Source organism: Phytophthora parasitica, assembly GCF_000247585.1.
Source record: "Phytophthora parasitica INRA-310 unplaced genomic scaffold supercont2.1, whole genome shotgun sequence".
NCBI classification, from domain to species: domain Eukaryota; phylum Oomycota; class Peronosporomycetes; order Peronosporales; family Peronosporaceae; genus Phytophthora; species Phytophthora nicotianae.
The window spans coordinates 1,295,937-1,310,371 of NW_008634126.1; the positions used below are offsets into that span (position 1 = coordinate 1,295,937).

The 14,435-nt window shown below is 48.4% G+C and overlaps 8 protein-coding genes across 8 annotated transcripts; 3 read left to right on the forward strand and 5 right to left on the reverse strand.

Moving 5' to 3' along the window:
* Positions 1–1,988: 1,988 nt before the first annotated feature.
* Positions 1,989–2,408, reverse strand: PPTG_00321 (hypothetical protein; the record flags this gene model as incomplete). The annotated part of the gene is made up of 1 exon (XM_008891701.1): positions 1,989–2,408. One exon carries the CDS (start codon positions 2,406–2,408, stop codon positions 1,989–1,991), a length of 420 nt encoding a protein of 139 aa, XP_008889949.1.
* Positions 2,409–2,842: 434 nt separating this feature from the next.
* PPTG_20710 (hypothetical protein) lies at positions 2,843–3,888 on the reverse strand (the record flags this gene model as incomplete). The annotated part of the gene is made up of 5 exons (XM_008892908.1): positions 2,843–2,856; positions 2,906–2,942; positions 3,290–3,334; positions 3,399–3,499; positions 3,873–3,888. 5 exons carry the CDS (start codon positions 3,886–3,888, stop codon positions 2,843–2,845), a joined length of 213 nt encoding a protein of 70 aa, XP_008891156.1.
* A 1,256-nt stretch (positions 3,889–5,144) lies between these two features.
* On the forward strand, positions 5,145–6,855 carry PPTG_20711 (hypothetical protein; the record flags this gene model as incomplete). Its single annotated transcript, XM_008892909.1, has 10 exons — positions 5,145–5,173; positions 5,259–5,343; positions 5,417–5,575; positions 5,641–5,752; positions 5,821–6,030; positions 6,091–6,186; positions 6,264–6,404; positions 6,468–6,565; positions 6,637–6,693; positions 6,765–6,855. Exons 1-10 carry the CDS (start codon positions 5,152–5,154, stop codon positions 6,853–6,855), a joined length of 1,071 nt encoding a protein of 356 aa, XP_008891157.1. The 5' UTR covers positions 5,145–5,151.
* Positions 6,856–6,903: 48 nt separating this feature from the next.
* Positions 6,904–7,823, reverse strand: PPTG_00325 (hypothetical protein). The gene is made up of 2 exons (XM_008891702.1): positions 7,364–7,823; positions 6,904–7,286 (listed from the first exon to the last, which is right to left on the reverse strand). Exons 1-2 carry the CDS (start codon positions 7,709–7,711, stop codon positions 7,044–7,046), a joined length of 591 nt encoding a protein of 196 aa, XP_008889950.1. The 5' UTR covers positions 7,712–7,823; the 3' UTR covers positions 6,904–7,043.
* A 405-nt stretch (positions 7,824–8,228) lies between these two features.
* On the forward strand, positions 8,229–8,614 carry PPTG_20712 (hypothetical protein; the record flags this gene model as incomplete). The annotated part of the gene is made up of 1 exon (XM_008892910.1): positions 8,229–8,614. The coding sequence occupies one exon, from the start codon at positions 8,229–8,231 to the stop codon at positions 8,559–8,561; it is 333 nt and encodes a 110-aa protein (XP_008891158.1). The 3' UTR covers positions 8,562–8,614.
* A 350-nt stretch (positions 8,615–8,964) lies between these two features.
* PPTG_00326 (hypothetical protein) lies at positions 8,965–10,339 on the forward strand. The gene is made up of 2 exons (XM_008891703.1): positions 8,965–9,414; positions 9,480–10,339. Exons 1-2 carry the CDS (start codon positions 9,013–9,015, stop codon positions 10,266–10,268), a joined length of 1,191 nt encoding a protein of 396 aa, XP_008889951.1. The 5' UTR covers positions 8,965–9,012; the 3' UTR covers positions 10,269–10,339.
* PPTG_00327 (hypothetical protein) lies at positions 10,265–11,442 on the reverse strand. Its single transcript, XM_008891704.1, has one exon. It carries the CDS (start codon positions 11,419–11,421, stop codon positions 10,375–10,377), a length of 1,047 nt encoding a protein of 348 aa, XP_008889952.1. The 5' UTR covers positions 11,422–11,442; the 3' UTR covers positions 10,265–10,374.
* Positions 11,443–11,579: 137 nt separating this feature from the next.
* Positions 11,580–14,327, reverse strand: PPTG_00328 (hypothetical protein; the record flags this gene model as incomplete). Its single annotated transcript, XM_008891705.1, has 1 exon — positions 11,580–14,327. One exon carries the CDS (start codon positions 14,325–14,327, stop codon positions 11,580–11,582), a length of 2,748 nt encoding a protein of 915 aa, XP_008889953.1.
* Between the last annotated feature and the right edge of the window lie 108 nt (positions 14,328–14,435).

Below are 14,435 nucleotides of genomic sequence, written 5' to 3' on the forward strand. Positions count from 1 at the left end.
GCGGGTAGGTTTGAGCCCTCACACTGCCACACTGCCCCCTATATTCATATATTCTAAAATGCATAGATTCATACTAAACCTAAGCAAAGCGTTTTCTGTTGGAATCCACGGGGTCGGCGGAGGTGAGTGCAAAGTAGGAGCAGAGGTAGAGCTGGTTGGAAGTTTGAGAAGACTTGTGGAGAAGACGGTAAAAGTGATAAAGAATTCGTTTTTGTTGGAGTCTGGAAGGGAAAGCTAGAAAACCCTTCAGCACTGCCTTAAACACCTAGTGAATCTAGAAAACCATATAAAGATGCAGAGTACCCATTTCATCGCAAGGCCTCCATCGAATCTGCTCAGCCAAAGCTTCTTCGCACCCACGCCTGTCCTGGTACGATCGAGAGGCTGTCCTTCCTCAGAAGTCGGTAGAGGCTCAAATACAACATTTTCCTATTATAGTACTCTCCGATTAATGTTATTGGCATGCCCCTTTTTACGATATAGTAGCACCATAAAACTGGTACTTTATTAATCGGTTATCATCCCAGCGTATTATGTTCGAAGAGATAGAACACAAATATAAATGTGACATTCATTCCTGCTAAGCAACCGCGCGGTTGGACAAAAACGCACATTGATTCTGTAAGAGAGGATGTTGAAACGAAGAAGTCATAATCAAAATAAACTAATGTCGTAGCTGATAGGACAAACTGATGGGAATAGCTTTAGGTATGGAAAGCCCTCGACTCGCGAGTACTTAATATCTGCAGTGCAACCAGTATACACTAGCCCGGAAGGCTGCTTAAATTATTGAATCTCCAAGAGGAAGTACCTGGAGAAAGCTAGCATATAGAGCTTTTTGTGAAATCCGTTAATCATTGCATTCTTTTTCTGTTTGGAAGAGGCAAGTTGAGATTTTTTTTTATTTAGAACCCAACATCACTAAAACCACGCCATTTGACCTATTTTGCCGCTTCATTTGGGAGTGATTCGGCCCGTGAACAACCTACGAGAGCTTGCTAAAATGTACAGCAGTAAAGATTTTAATGTATGTACTGAAAGAATATCTGGATAACATCATTATATACTTAATCAAATGGGCTTATCATGGTTTTTGCAATCTGATTCGGGGTTGGCCCCTTGAATGAAGTTTGGGGCTTGTGTTGAATGTCAAAAAAAAATGTTAGTCTGTTGGTCTTCAAGGCGTGTGGCTATTGGAACCTTTTTTCCCTCTTTTTTAAATAGTTGTATCCCACAGTACCCGTACATGTTCACTAGTATCTTGGCGGAACCCGCAAAATATGGGTTCTACTAACAGGTACTTATGTTATACAAGGTACATTCAACTACGCGTGACTGAGTCTCTGATGTCTAGCTTTCGTTATGTAAAAAGAAGTGTGTCCCCAGCTTAGTCGAAGACGATTTACAATACTATATAATATTAATACTGCCCATTGCATGAGTTGAACACCAAATCTGCAACACCTACGATAGAAGAAAGATTCCTTTCTTCCCTACAGCGTTTTCGCGAGATGGTAGCATATTTTCGTACATAGTTTTGCCTTACGGTGGGCTCACGAGGAGTTAATAGGGTCTATATTAACGACTCAAGATTGAGGTTATCACATATTCCTACGTGTCAGACTTCTTCGGTTCAGGGTGGTGTTTACAAACACCGAAAATGTTAGACAGCAAATCCAAAATACCACACCCTACGTGTAGCAATAGCCACGTAGCAAGCAAACGACAGACACCCACAATACAGTATATTCTCGACCAGATTACAATCCAAAAATTCACTCCACTCAACGTCCATTTCCAAGTCACCAGCTAACAGCACGCCTATCGAACGAAGTGCCCAATCCAAACACAAATACATTCCACCACTCACATCACGTAAACGGAGAATCAGGCTAACACTCCAATGGGTTCTCCTCTCACTCCAATTTGTTTTGATTTCACCAGACTGCCAGCACAAACCCAGAGTCATCCAACACGCAGCGATTCCGCTAACGAACGACCACTTGGGTCGCAGAATCTGCATGAAAAGCGCAGCCTCTCCATCCGAGCACTTCAACAGACACCAAACAACCATGAACCAAGCAAAAACATTGGCCACTAGTCGGCTTGGTTCTCCACTTGACAACTCGGACCTCTTCGACTTGATTCGCACCTTTCAACTCGACACTTGCCGCCTCGACATGGACCGTGACTCGTACTTTGGTCTTGGTGCTGTCTAATTGACAACCTTCATGCAGTACATTCTGTCGCACACGTCCGTCGACAACACTGCCACTAGTTACGCATGCTCTTGACGCAAACACGAATACATCTGCTCCACCATGTACACTCAATGTCACCACCCACAATGATATCGCCAGGAAACTACAATCTCCTTTGATGAATAGCACGTCACCAAATCGAAACATCCACGCAACCAAAAGTCAAAATCTCGAATAACCATCGCTCCAGCAGAAGGAAAAACGAAAAGTATCAACCACACAACAAACTCCACATATGTACACTGGAACTCTGACACGAACACCATCAACGCCATTGCACAATATTCCCACGGTACCGTAAGCACTGCCACGAAACTCGCTAGAAAGCACGATCACGTCCTCCAATCGACTCCATATCCATCCAATGAACCATGCTTGTCTTAAACTTGATTGTCTTTGATTGCTTCTCGTATGTGTCTCCGCAAGTATGTCCGCCTAACGAATAGCGTTTTGTACACAAATAAAGCATGTTTTTAACAGCACCTAGTAACAAACGTTGACCTTTGCTCTCACTTGACTTGGTTCGCCAAGCATTGAGTCTACTCGCTTGGTTTGATCGCAATCTCCCCTCCCTGGACACTTCACACGTATCGAACTGCACACTATCAAAAATTATGATATGAACTCAAGCATCAGGAACATACTGACCGGACCGGAGCTTGATCTCTTCCGAGCACAGTACTGTATCACAAAATCACGAGCACAAACACTTCTGATTTCATTACAATGAGACGTCAAAGCAATCATTCACGAATCACCGTGTACCCACAACTCCGGGTTATCTTAAATTAAATCATCAAAGCAAGCAAAAAGTCATAACGAAACCAGCAAAACCACAACCACTGCAAAACAAGATCAAAAACAAAAACAATATTCCAACCAGTCTCCAACTGCGCACTACTGCTGCGACAAACTCCACACGAACGAACAGGTCGCATCCACAATCAAGCACCAAATACTTCACACTGCGATTTAATTAAGCCGTTCCGAAACACAAACGTCAACACGAACCACCAACACCACTGCACCGCCAGCACACCCAAAATCAGAAACGAGACCACATGCCAACGTGACTATACCACACAAATCCATAAAATGACACATACAAAACATAAATTTGGCAGAACAGATTCGAACCTCGACACCCTCATAACTCGACCGGCTCTCCACGTCCCCATACTCCACATAGCAATACAAAGTTGTAGTGGCCGAATCCACCATCCAGTACAGCACATTATCTCCACAAACGCAACGCCACAGAGAGATTAACAAACGACAATCCAACACACAGACGGAACGTCACCGTTAACTTCATATCCGTCATACCCAACGAAAACCAAGCACAGACTTTAAGCACAACAATGTCATGGGTCCCCGTTCACGTATTCTCCATAGCTAAGAAATCTACCCCACGCCAATCAAAGCACAACAACTCACACCGACAGTGGTATACACACAACCAGATATTTCCACACAGTAACCAAACGAACGATAACGAGACAGAATACCAATCTTCAAAAACAGTTTATCTTGCCTTGACCGTTTATCTTGTTTCCGCGTATCTGTCTACAGACTACAGAAGCACAGAGTTGCACAGTTTACAAAGCAAACCCATGGCACGAGCCATCGCATCAGGCAGAACTTGCACGCCAAAATCTCCCAAAGACACTTCGAAAACAGTAGGAACAACTGATAACTTACGCTTGCCTGGTAATTTGCAGTTTTGAATAGTACAGGGCGGATGGGCTTGCTGGTAGATGCGTACGTTGCTCCATTAAATCACCTGCGCTAAAAGAGTTTCCAGGTTGCGTATTGCCATGGCCAAATCAATAGGAAAATACACTTGCCTGGTCGAGGCCGCTCTTTAAGAAACGAAGCAATCTCCCTGCGTACCACGACTTGTTGTATTCCCCCAAATATTCAGTAATATGATAGATGACTTGCCTGGTTTTCAAGGCTCGACGAAGTAGTTTGCAGTGCCTGCACTCCACGATTGTTTTGTCGACCCAAATTACTCAAGAGAAAACCAAGGATTTATCTGATATGGAGTGTCAACGTCAACGATGCTTGCCTGCACTCCACGATATGTTGCACCCCATCCCAAAAGAAAGTGAAGAGGCTACACTTGCCTGGATCGACGTCATTTCAACCAGATCGACGAAGCAAAACGGTCCTGCACGCCACAAAGACCTCGGGTTGACTCGATATGACCAAGAAGAAACACCACATACCAGAGACTTGCCGAACTCACGCGGAACTCCACGAACTTTCACTTGAAAAAAACATCTTATTACTCTAAAATAGCACTCGTCACACATGCACAATGCCACAAATACATCGAGCCACTCCAACACCCACTTAGTTAACACAAGAAAACCCGAGCAGCTCACCGCATTCTACGCATCAGACATCCAGCTTATACGACTCCAGCGCTCACTATACAGAAGCACAGCACGCAGCACACAAGACACTCGACGCTTTCATCCAACTCACTCGGCGTCTTCCACCTTCACGCTACGAAGCGCACAGTCTCAAGGCAGCCTCAAGCGTGTAGAGCAACAACAGCACCTTTAACCAGAGATGGCAACATCAGAGAGGCCCTTTAGGCAGTTGAGGCCGCCTACGATCAGCTTCGGATGACTATACAGACAGGAGCACACTGCTCTTCACCACTTGAGCTCTTGGCCGCTTGTTTGCTTGTGACCTAGAGCTCAGGCTGGTCTTCAGTTCGGTGAGACACCGATCTGATCGCGCTTCGGATTGGCCAAAACAAATTTTACAACAGCTGATTGGCGGAATGGATTCTCGCTTGAGCTGGCTCGAAAAAACACCGTCCAAATCGATATGGCTACAGTTGATCGTCTTCGAGCAGTTTGAAGTAGACTCGAAAATGACGCTTCAAGATCAGGAAGGTGCCGTCTTGTATCTCTCTACTTTGCGCGTATGATCCACATCTGACGCTTGTCACTGCGTCGAAACGTGTTTGGCTTGCTGTAGCAGCTTCAGTGTCGCTCGAGCGTATCCAGTCGCTTCAAAAACTCTGTCTCAAGGCCATCGGACGGAAGTTGCAGCATTTTTACAAGTACAACGCGCTTGTAAAGACCGTGTAATTGTAGAATTTGCTATTAATTTCGTGGTTTATATTACTGTGACAGCTTGCGACTGCAGCCAGAGCTGATGCAGACGCTCTCTGTGCCGGAGATGCAGCTCATTTACGCCTACGACCTGTCCAGACTGGACGTGTTCGAGGCTCAGGCTTACCTACACATGATCGACAAGTGGTGCACCAAAATGGAGCGCAACAAACGGCGTCAGTGAGTGATGCAACACTTAGTGATTGAATTCTGGGTCTGTTGTGTGATACTGTCGCTGTGTAAAGTCTTGAAACGACCTCGAAGCGAGTTGATCGGGCAATGAAGAGGTTTCTACACTACGTGTTATCGCCTCTCACCGAAAATCAATGTCGTGAACCATATCGTGAACTTGCAGCTGTAAGTATGCAGTGACTGTTATACTGCCAGCTCAAAAAGCGTTGGTCTGACTGGGCAGCGGATTGCAGGCGATTGGCTTTATAACACCGCCAACGTTGAAACTGCGACCGGTGAAAGCTCCGGTGAAGCGTAGGAAGAAATGGATTTCAACTGGAACCAAGAAGCAAAACGACGTTGATGCTCAAGAAGGTCCTAGTCTACCTCCAGAATCCCTTGTTCAGAGCGAGATTGTTTGCTCCCGTTTACCTGTCGCCAGTGTCGGCTGCGGCATCATTGCGGTATGTTGGTCCGTGCTACCTTTCGTACTGGTCTTGTAACAAAGACGGTCAATGCTGCAGGATAAGCTTCAGCATTCCAGCTCTGTAGTAAAGTTGCGTCTGAATCACTGTCAAATTACTGACGCTGGGGCTATTCTTCTCGCGAGTGGAGTACGAGTACGTCACTAGTATCCATCGTTTCCCTATGTACTTCAAGTATTTTGGAAGCTTCTAAGCTTGATGATGCCACACAGCTTACAACCACGCTTCAACTGCTGGATCTCAGTAATGACGATACAGATTGTTGGGGAGAAGACGATTTGGACAACGAGATCGGAGCCGATGGCGTTCAAGCCATTGCGCTTGCATTAGCCGAGAACCGAAGCATCAAACAGGTACAATTGTCATCAACCCGGTTTTTAGTAAGAATTACAAACCCCTACCAATGCTGCGTGAAGGTTCATTTGAGCGGGAACCCTGTTGGGACTAAAGGAGCAATCGCGGTAGCTTCGATGTTGCGAAGCAATGTGACCCTCGAGAGACTCTATCTTGATCGGTAAGATTTATTTATCTGGTTTGTGTTTGCTTCGATTCGAGTTGACAAATATACATGATTTCATGGTACAGAACTGCAGTGCAGGACGGCGCCGAGTCTCTTATTGACGCATTCCAAGAATCGAAATCGTAATTGACATGTTGGCTGCTTTTTGGCGTAGAATTTCTAACTAGGTTCTTTTTACGATGTGGAAATGTAGCCTCAATCGATTGAGTATGCTGTGGTGCAGTCTGCGTCCAGAAATCGGCGCTAAGCTGGCTTCCATCCAAGCTACCAAAACTGCGCAATGAAGGAGAGCTCGTGCTATGACCTTAGCGACTACATTTTTACTAAAGAACACCAGTTTATGATATGATCATCGGAAATCTTATAAACATTAGACACGGCACTCAACAGACTATAACAAAGTAGACACGAGGATAGATCAGCTATGGCAGGTGCACTACCTTGGTAGGTGATTGCACCCGCACCAAGCAATCTAAGGGGACGAGACAGGTTGGTGGTGGGTGCTGGCCATGTACGCGTCAGCTTGGCGGATCTTGGCTTCTTGGCTCGACACCAAGGCACGAAGACGCTTATTTTCCTCCTTGGACTTTGCCAGTTCGTACGTTTCGCGAGCAGCGTGTTCACGGGTCTTGGGAGACACAACGCGGTATTTACGCAGCTCATTCAGACGCTTCTCAAGCACCAAGGACTCCTGTCGGAGAAATGCCACCTCTCTCTGTAAATAATAAGCCAAAGCTAAAAGTTAGCACTTTTATCCTTTCAAATCGTTTAGACGATACTCATCAAACGTACCCTTCGAGCAGCGTAAGTGCACTTCTTGGTGCGTTTGCCGAGCTTCTTGATCGGCTCCGAGTAACTCCGGACCATCGTTGGGATCTTTAGAGCTTCCGGTGCCAGGAGGTTCATGAGATCCTGCACCTCACGTTTGGAGAATCCAGGGTTGAAAGCGTCCACTGCCGTCGGTGTAGACGTCGGATTCAACGGGGTGAATTCGTCAACGAACTTTTCATTGCAAGTCTCGACCTTCATCATTGGGGTGTCGACATCATCGGCTGCGATCAAGCTCAGGATCTCCGGGTCAATGGGTTCGAGATCGTCGACAGAGCGAGCAGCGAATACTGGTAGAGGTTCCAGTGACATGGTAGTAGTGTGGTAGTAAGTGAGATGAATCAACGTGCGAGGGCACGAGGAAATTGAAAAATGTGATAGGAGGCGAGGCGTTTCGATGGAGTGCCAGCCGTCCAACACGGTCACCGTTTATGCGTGTGCAGCCTCGACTTGACTGACGTACTCGACACCTATCTCCAACATCCTTCCCAGCCGAGACGTTGGCCATAAGCTTGCCCGTGAGCCATACCGATATTTTTTACATTGTTGCCACACCGCCATCAGGTGACATGGTTCCGCTCCGAATATTCGTCGGCCGGTATCCACTCACTTGTTGCAATGCTTGACTTGTAGCATGTACACTTGAAGTTGTTCGACTGGACGCTAAATGGAATAGAGGAGACTGAACCTCACCACATGCTGGCCAGCGACTTCGCTGCATGTTCGTCTACCAGAGGGGGCCTTCCAGCTGGTCGACAGCGGAAAATAAATCGCTCCAGCTCTTTCCGACACAGGAGCACTAGACTCCGGTGATCGAACATGTACTTGTATGAACGACATCCGATTGGATTTTCTTACCGGGGTCGAGTCGGTTCGAACACCTGAAGATGCCAAGAAGGAGGCCCAGGTGGTCTGCTACGAGGATCGTGCGTTGATACAGGACGCCATAAGCAATCATGAGGACCATCCAGCAGTCACTGTGGTGTCATATTGCACGCCGCCGCAATCGGACGACTTGAAAAAAGTCTTCATGTGGCTGTTGTGGCTGTTGACATTGTGCGCGAAAATGGTGGGCGCTGCACAGAGCTACGGTTCCCCACTGTCTGACCAGCTACTACGTCCAAGACTCGCGCGGCGACGCTCCTTTGCCAGTATTCAGTGAAAAAAAATAAGCATGACTTAGCTATATGAATTTATTTACCACGGTGAATGCCAATAATTTCTTGGTGCACATCTAACCACTGAAGTTACAAGTATTGCCTCGTCTTACTCATCAGAACCTGGACGCGCCTCTGCATTACGCTCCATGGGGGCTTAGAGAAGCATACTAACGGATAAAAGATTCATGGAGCGGATGGGAGCAACATGAACACCTCCATCGCTTAAAAAGTTTGTTTTTTGTTATGGAGCTGTTCAGGATCCAGATCTGATAACTTCAGGAAAAAAAAAAAGTCTGATAACTTCAGAAAAAAAAAAAAGCATTGAAGTTGCTGAAGGAGGGTAACGTAACTAAATGATGGCTACGTCCTCTTAAACGAACTATGACTACCCTCAATAAGCAATCATTTTAATTAGTGCCAGTGTCTGGATAGGGCGAATTCCCCATTCCAGCAATGCAAGACCAGCATCAAGAGACCGCAGATGCTGCCAGACCTGCGAGACCTCCGGCGCCCGACAGCAATTTGAGCCACCAAAATGTAGTGGTGACTGTTCCTCCCTTGGAGAAGACGGTGTTTGTCACGTGGCAAGAGTTCCACGAGTATTTAAACGAGTACCAACAACGCACGTTCCAGATTTACTCTGTGCGCACGGGGACACCAGTTTCCACGAGAAACAAGAGGATTAAGGAACGATACACGAAACGAGGACTAGCGGTACCTCCAAGAGAACTGCTACCTGAAGAGATGGGTACATACAGTAAAGCAGTCGTATGTACCCATGCTGGGAGACCCAGATCGAGAGCTACTGGAGTGAGGGCGAGACAACCGTCGAGAGCTATTAACTGCCCGGCGCAGGTAGGATAGTGACAGTATTTTTTTTTATTGTATTTGTATCTTATCTATAATTTTTTATTTGTAAGATTAATTTGGTGCTACGACGAGATTATACCAGTGGAAAATGTTTTGTGTACGTGAATTCGCACACAACACGGCACAACCACGCGCTGTCGGATGGACAGTATCGCAGACACCCCAGTATCCGTAGAGTGACAGACCCCGGTGTACTACGCACGGTGCATACTTTGCAAAAAGCGAACGTGGAGCCATCCAAGATCTTGAAATATGTACGCGAACATACGGACAAGGAAGTGAAGATGAAAGATGTCCACAATCTGCTGGCTTCGTTTCGAAAGAGTCCTCCAGAGGCACCACCCAATACTGCACCTACTGAAACTTCTGCAGTCCCTACTGTCGCTGTACAGACTCAACCATCAACGCAGACGTCGGCAGTATCTGAACGGCCTGGATTTTCTATCAGAAGCGCCTCACGTCCTCCAGCTGCACCAGCGAGGGAAGTCCCAACGCAGTATGGCAAATTCTTAGCAGCTTTCAATGTTGGCAAGGAGATCGCTGAGCTTATGGCGGAGATGGATCCAGAGCGGTTTGCTCAGTGCTTCGCGGAACTTCGAATGTTTTTGAGAATTATTGAGAGCGGACGGGTACCTGTTGTCACGACTCGTGAAGCATTCGGACATGTACAAAACAATGTTATGACGGGCGTTCCAAACACTCCAATCCCACAGCAGAGTTTCCAGTTAGCTACCCCGAATACTGGACCTCCAAGTAGCTCTAGTGGACCCACTGAAGACAATGGTGAAGCTACAAACAGCCTCATTAGCCCTTCACAACCGTACTCGTCAAGTCAGTGAGTTACTCAGATTATCAACAACTTTCAGATTTTTACTAAGTAAAACTTATCAAGTGTATCCATTTTCCTGGCTTTTAGTCGTCGCTAGCTTCCCCTCAATGTAGCTATTAGTTGACGTACCACAGATCTCCCACGCTAAAGCCGTCTGGTAAGCTCTCGATCGCCAGTCCGAGTTCTTTGGAGAAAGTAGGCGGTCGATCATGGTTCTTGTTGACTGCAGCGTAGTAGGCTGCGAAGGCGTCCATGGAGCTAGCATAGTCCTCTTCGATCTCAACGTCGTCCATCTTACGAGGCTGTCGCAGCTGTTCCAAAGGAGCTGGTTTCTCCTCGACTTCAAACTCGACACCATAGATCGGATTCGTCGAGAAAACGCTGTGCAAGCTCTGCATTTCCTTGAAAAGTTCATGAAGACGTTCTTCCGGATCCACTCGGAAGCCCAAAATGTAGCCACCACTAACTGCCGACGTCTCAATGACCAACGCTGGCCCGAACTTAGAGCCTCGAATACGAGCCGAGTTGATCTGCATGTATGGAATGCTTACGTTGAAGTTTTCAGCCAGATTTGCGTGCCACACGATACGAACGTTGGTTACGAAAAATGTACCCAAGTTCCCTTGGTCGGACGACAAGTTCCAGACGCCGTTCAGACGCGTGTATACCTGTTCATGAGGGAGCAACGTCAACTCCTTCTCCTTGATGATCGCTCCTCGAAGTTTCAGCTCTCGATAGAGCTTGGTGGTCTCGTAAGACCGAAATACAGCTTGGATCGTGGTGAAGAGTCTGGGGCTGGCCTTAACGAGACTCGTGAAGATGAACTCGAAGCGACTGTTAGCGTACTTTGTCATTACGTACAGCGCCTGCGTGCTACCCCGTAACTTTGACGTGGCCGTGCGGATCTTGAGGCTCTGGATGCAGCTATAACCGATGCTCAGATTCGTCCGCACAGACTTGTGTGAGGCCCACAGCAGCCTCAAATTCGTGATCTCCAGAGACCCACGGTCTCCGTTATTGCCCTTCGTGTCCTCGACCGAGTTGATGGCATCCACTAGCGTTTCCCCCTTACGAAGATGCATAGCAGCCGCTGAAATGTCGAAGCGGATCTCTCGATCCTGCCATGTCAACGACTCGGGCGAAGCACGGATCTCCGCAGCCATGATCGTTAACGTATGTTGAAGAGATCTGAAAATGGCTAACCGACGCGTCCACTCAACATTAAAGATGGCTACACAGCCAAATGCATCTCCATTTGTGTTCGCTTAAGGTGTCTACCGTAAAAATACGGCGTCTCACCTCTAAAAGCTACTTTAAACTCTTACGCCAGCAAGCGTTCCATTGTCTGCTGTAACAGCGCACTGAACGCCTTCTGCTCGAGCTTGAGGCAAACCTTTGTGGTACCGGAGTTGTCGAATGTGAGCTCAAAGAGCGCCACGACATTAGTCATGGTTTTAAGCGAGAAGTACGCGACCTCCTTGCCGTCAATAGGCCGCTTGGCTACATAGAAGACGTTATTGCGTCCCAACCGCTCAGATACAGCATCGACGCCACGACTTCCAGTAGCCAGCGTAAAGTAGTGCTCGTTGGCCTCTGCAATACTCTGCCACATGCTGATGAACTCGGTTGAAGCCATACTGCCTGCCTCCGTGAAGACAGCTGACAGATCCAACTCCGACTGGAAGTACACGACGTCACCACTCGAATTATTCTTGATCGCCACTTGCAGGTTCAGATTCGGAGCCACCGAAGCGTTGACGAACTGAGGACTCACACCCATGGGTACAACCTGGTTGACACTTTGGCCAGGCGCTAATGGCTGCGGGAACGTCACGGTCGCCTGCATGGGGACCACACCGAACGTGCTCTTGTTGAACTGGATACTCACACCGGCGATCGGTGCATTCGACTGGTTCTCAAAGTCTACGTCCAATACAAAGGTCCCATTGCGTCGAGTGAAAGCTCCGGTCATCTGCAGTCCCTTTCCTTGTTGAGCATTCATCAGCATCTTCTTCTGAACAGAGGAGGATCCACCTGATACTGGAGCGGGTGGAGGTGTCGGAGCACCGAAAATGTCGACCAAGCTCGCACTCGCGGGTGCTGGAGCGGTAGGGGCCGGTCCTCCCATTGATAACCCTCCCATATCGAGTAGGTCCACGGCTCCTTCAGACTGAGTGGCTCCCTCTTCAGGCTGGTCGGAGGAGCCTTCGTCCTCGTCTTCGTTGCTGTGGTCATCATCCTGGCGGTGTTCGCGTAGCTCCGACACAGTTGAACGGACAACGAATGCACTTGGGACCTTGTGGTAGACACTGGCAAGCGTCGAGATTTTACCAATCAGATCGTCAAGAACCGAAGACTCGAGCGCGAATGTGTCGTCACTGATCACTGGTTTCTCTGCCAACACAACAGCGTGAGCAGCTTCCGGGTTAGCCGACAATAGCCGCCAGTACACGTAGCCTCGGTCACGTAAGTCCGGGTTGTCCGACTCCTCTGTGGCCTTGTGCAGCACTTTTTGAACCATTTCTTGGGTCTCATTAGGACGCTTCAAGAAGAGCTTGACAGTAGCAGTCAGAAGCTGTAGCTGCACTTGGGCCGTCTCATCGTCGAATGAATCCATGAACGACTCCAGCAACTCATCAGCGTTGTCGATACGTTCCGCGTATTCGCCAATAATCCAGATCATGGACGCCTTGGCTTCAGGTTCGTCCAACGTATCCAAGTTCTCACAGAGCGTAGCAATGATACTCTCGTACTGGTTCGGATACTTCCGGAAGATATCCTTGATCACGATGATGGCTTCCTGCACGATATAGTTCACCTTGGTCTGAATGAGTTCCAGCAGCACATTAATGCACTTCTCGGCTGCACGTTCGAGCTTGACAGCGCAGCGACCGATAGCACGCACCGAGCGGCGTACAAACTCCACATCCACCTCAGTAGCGTACTCCTTGAACTCCAGCAACACCTGCTCAATGTTACGCTCCGAGACGAGACGGATGATGATCTCCAGCTTCTCCATTTTAACGTAGATCGGGTCATTGTACTTGCAGAAGAACACCTTGATCTCATTGGCCAAGATGGCCGGACGCTTCTGCACGATCAGGTTAATGTTGCGCAGCGCCACGTACTGGATCTCCGGCTCAGCGGACAATAGCGTCACTAACGGAGGAGCCATCTTACGGGACAGACTGCGCTCCGTATCAGCGTCCGATACTTTCTCCAAGAACTTCATAATGACCTTCACAGCGGACAATACGACGGCAGAGTTAGCGTGTTGCAGACGAGGTGTGACGCGCTCGATGATCCCCTCGGCCTCTCTCGAGTCTGCAGGAGTGTATGCAGCCAACGCGTCGAGCACGAAGACCTGTCCCCACTCGTTGCACTCGTTTAGAGCCGCCAGAAGCTTCTGTAGCACCGACTTGGTGATCTTGAAGGCCATAGCGCCCCCACTGTTCTCCGAGATCTCGGATAGAGCGGCGATAGCGTTAGCGACAACCGTCGGGTTCGAGTCCGAGATCAAGTCCCGTAACATGTCGAGGAAACCCTGTTCCTCTACCATATCCGGGTTGATGTCATAGAGTTTAGAGACGCAAATGGCTGCAGTTTTACGGACATACGGATCCTCGTCCTGTAGACAGCGACGCAGTGGCTCACATAGGTACTCGGTGATACGGTCCACTCGGATACAGCCCATAGTGCGCACTGAGAGCGCACGGATGAGTGGGTTCGGGTCGGCGGCGTCTTTTACGAACGTATTGACGGCCAGGATGGTTAGATCCGGGTTACTCTTGGCGTAATTGATGAGGTACAGGTACACGAGCTTCTTGAGCTGCGTGTCGGCCGTCTGGATGCAGTTGACCACATCCGTGAAGAGCATGGATACATCCTTGCCTACGGTCATGTTGGCGATCACCTTCTTTACAGCGTCTTTCTTCTTCTCGCGACTGGGATTGGCCAATTCCTGGCGCAGTTCATGGGTCTCGCCCTTCTTGGTCGTGCTGAAGAACTTGGAGTCGTTCGCGGCGCCAGTCATGCGCTTGGCGATCGCAGCCATCGTGGGCATCGCCATGGTTACAGCAGCTCCCTTTTGGTTACGGGGAAAATAGCGCTTTAAGGTGGGCTGACGAGGCGCGATACCAGATCTGAAACGGACGCGTGGTGGAAAGATGGGATTGGC

What these genes read in the sequence shown, in the direction of transcription:
- PPTG_00327 (XM_008891704.1), bottom strand. Translation starts at nt 11,421, where the DNA reads ATGGCTGCGGAGATCCGTGCTTCGCCCGAGTCGTTGACATGGCAGGAT.
- PPTG_00325 (XM_008891702.1), bottom strand. Translation starts at nt 7,711, where the DNA reads ATGTCACTGGAACCTCTACCAGTATTCGCTGCTCGCTCTGTCGACGAT. An exon ending in GCACTTACGCTGCTCGAAGG is followed by an intron (nt 7,287 to 7,363) that starts GTACGTTTGATG and finishes TATTATTTACAG; the next exon opens with AGAGAGGTGGCATTTCTCCG.
- PPTG_00326 (XM_008891703.1), top strand. Translation starts at nt 9,013, where the DNA reads ATGCAAGACCAGCATCAAGAGACCGCAGATGCTGCCAGACCTGCGAGA. An exon ending in CTATTAACTGCCCGGCGCAG is followed by an intron (nt 9,415 to 9,479) that starts GTAGGATAGTGA and finishes TTTATTTGTAAG; the next exon opens with ATTAATTTGGTGCTACGACG.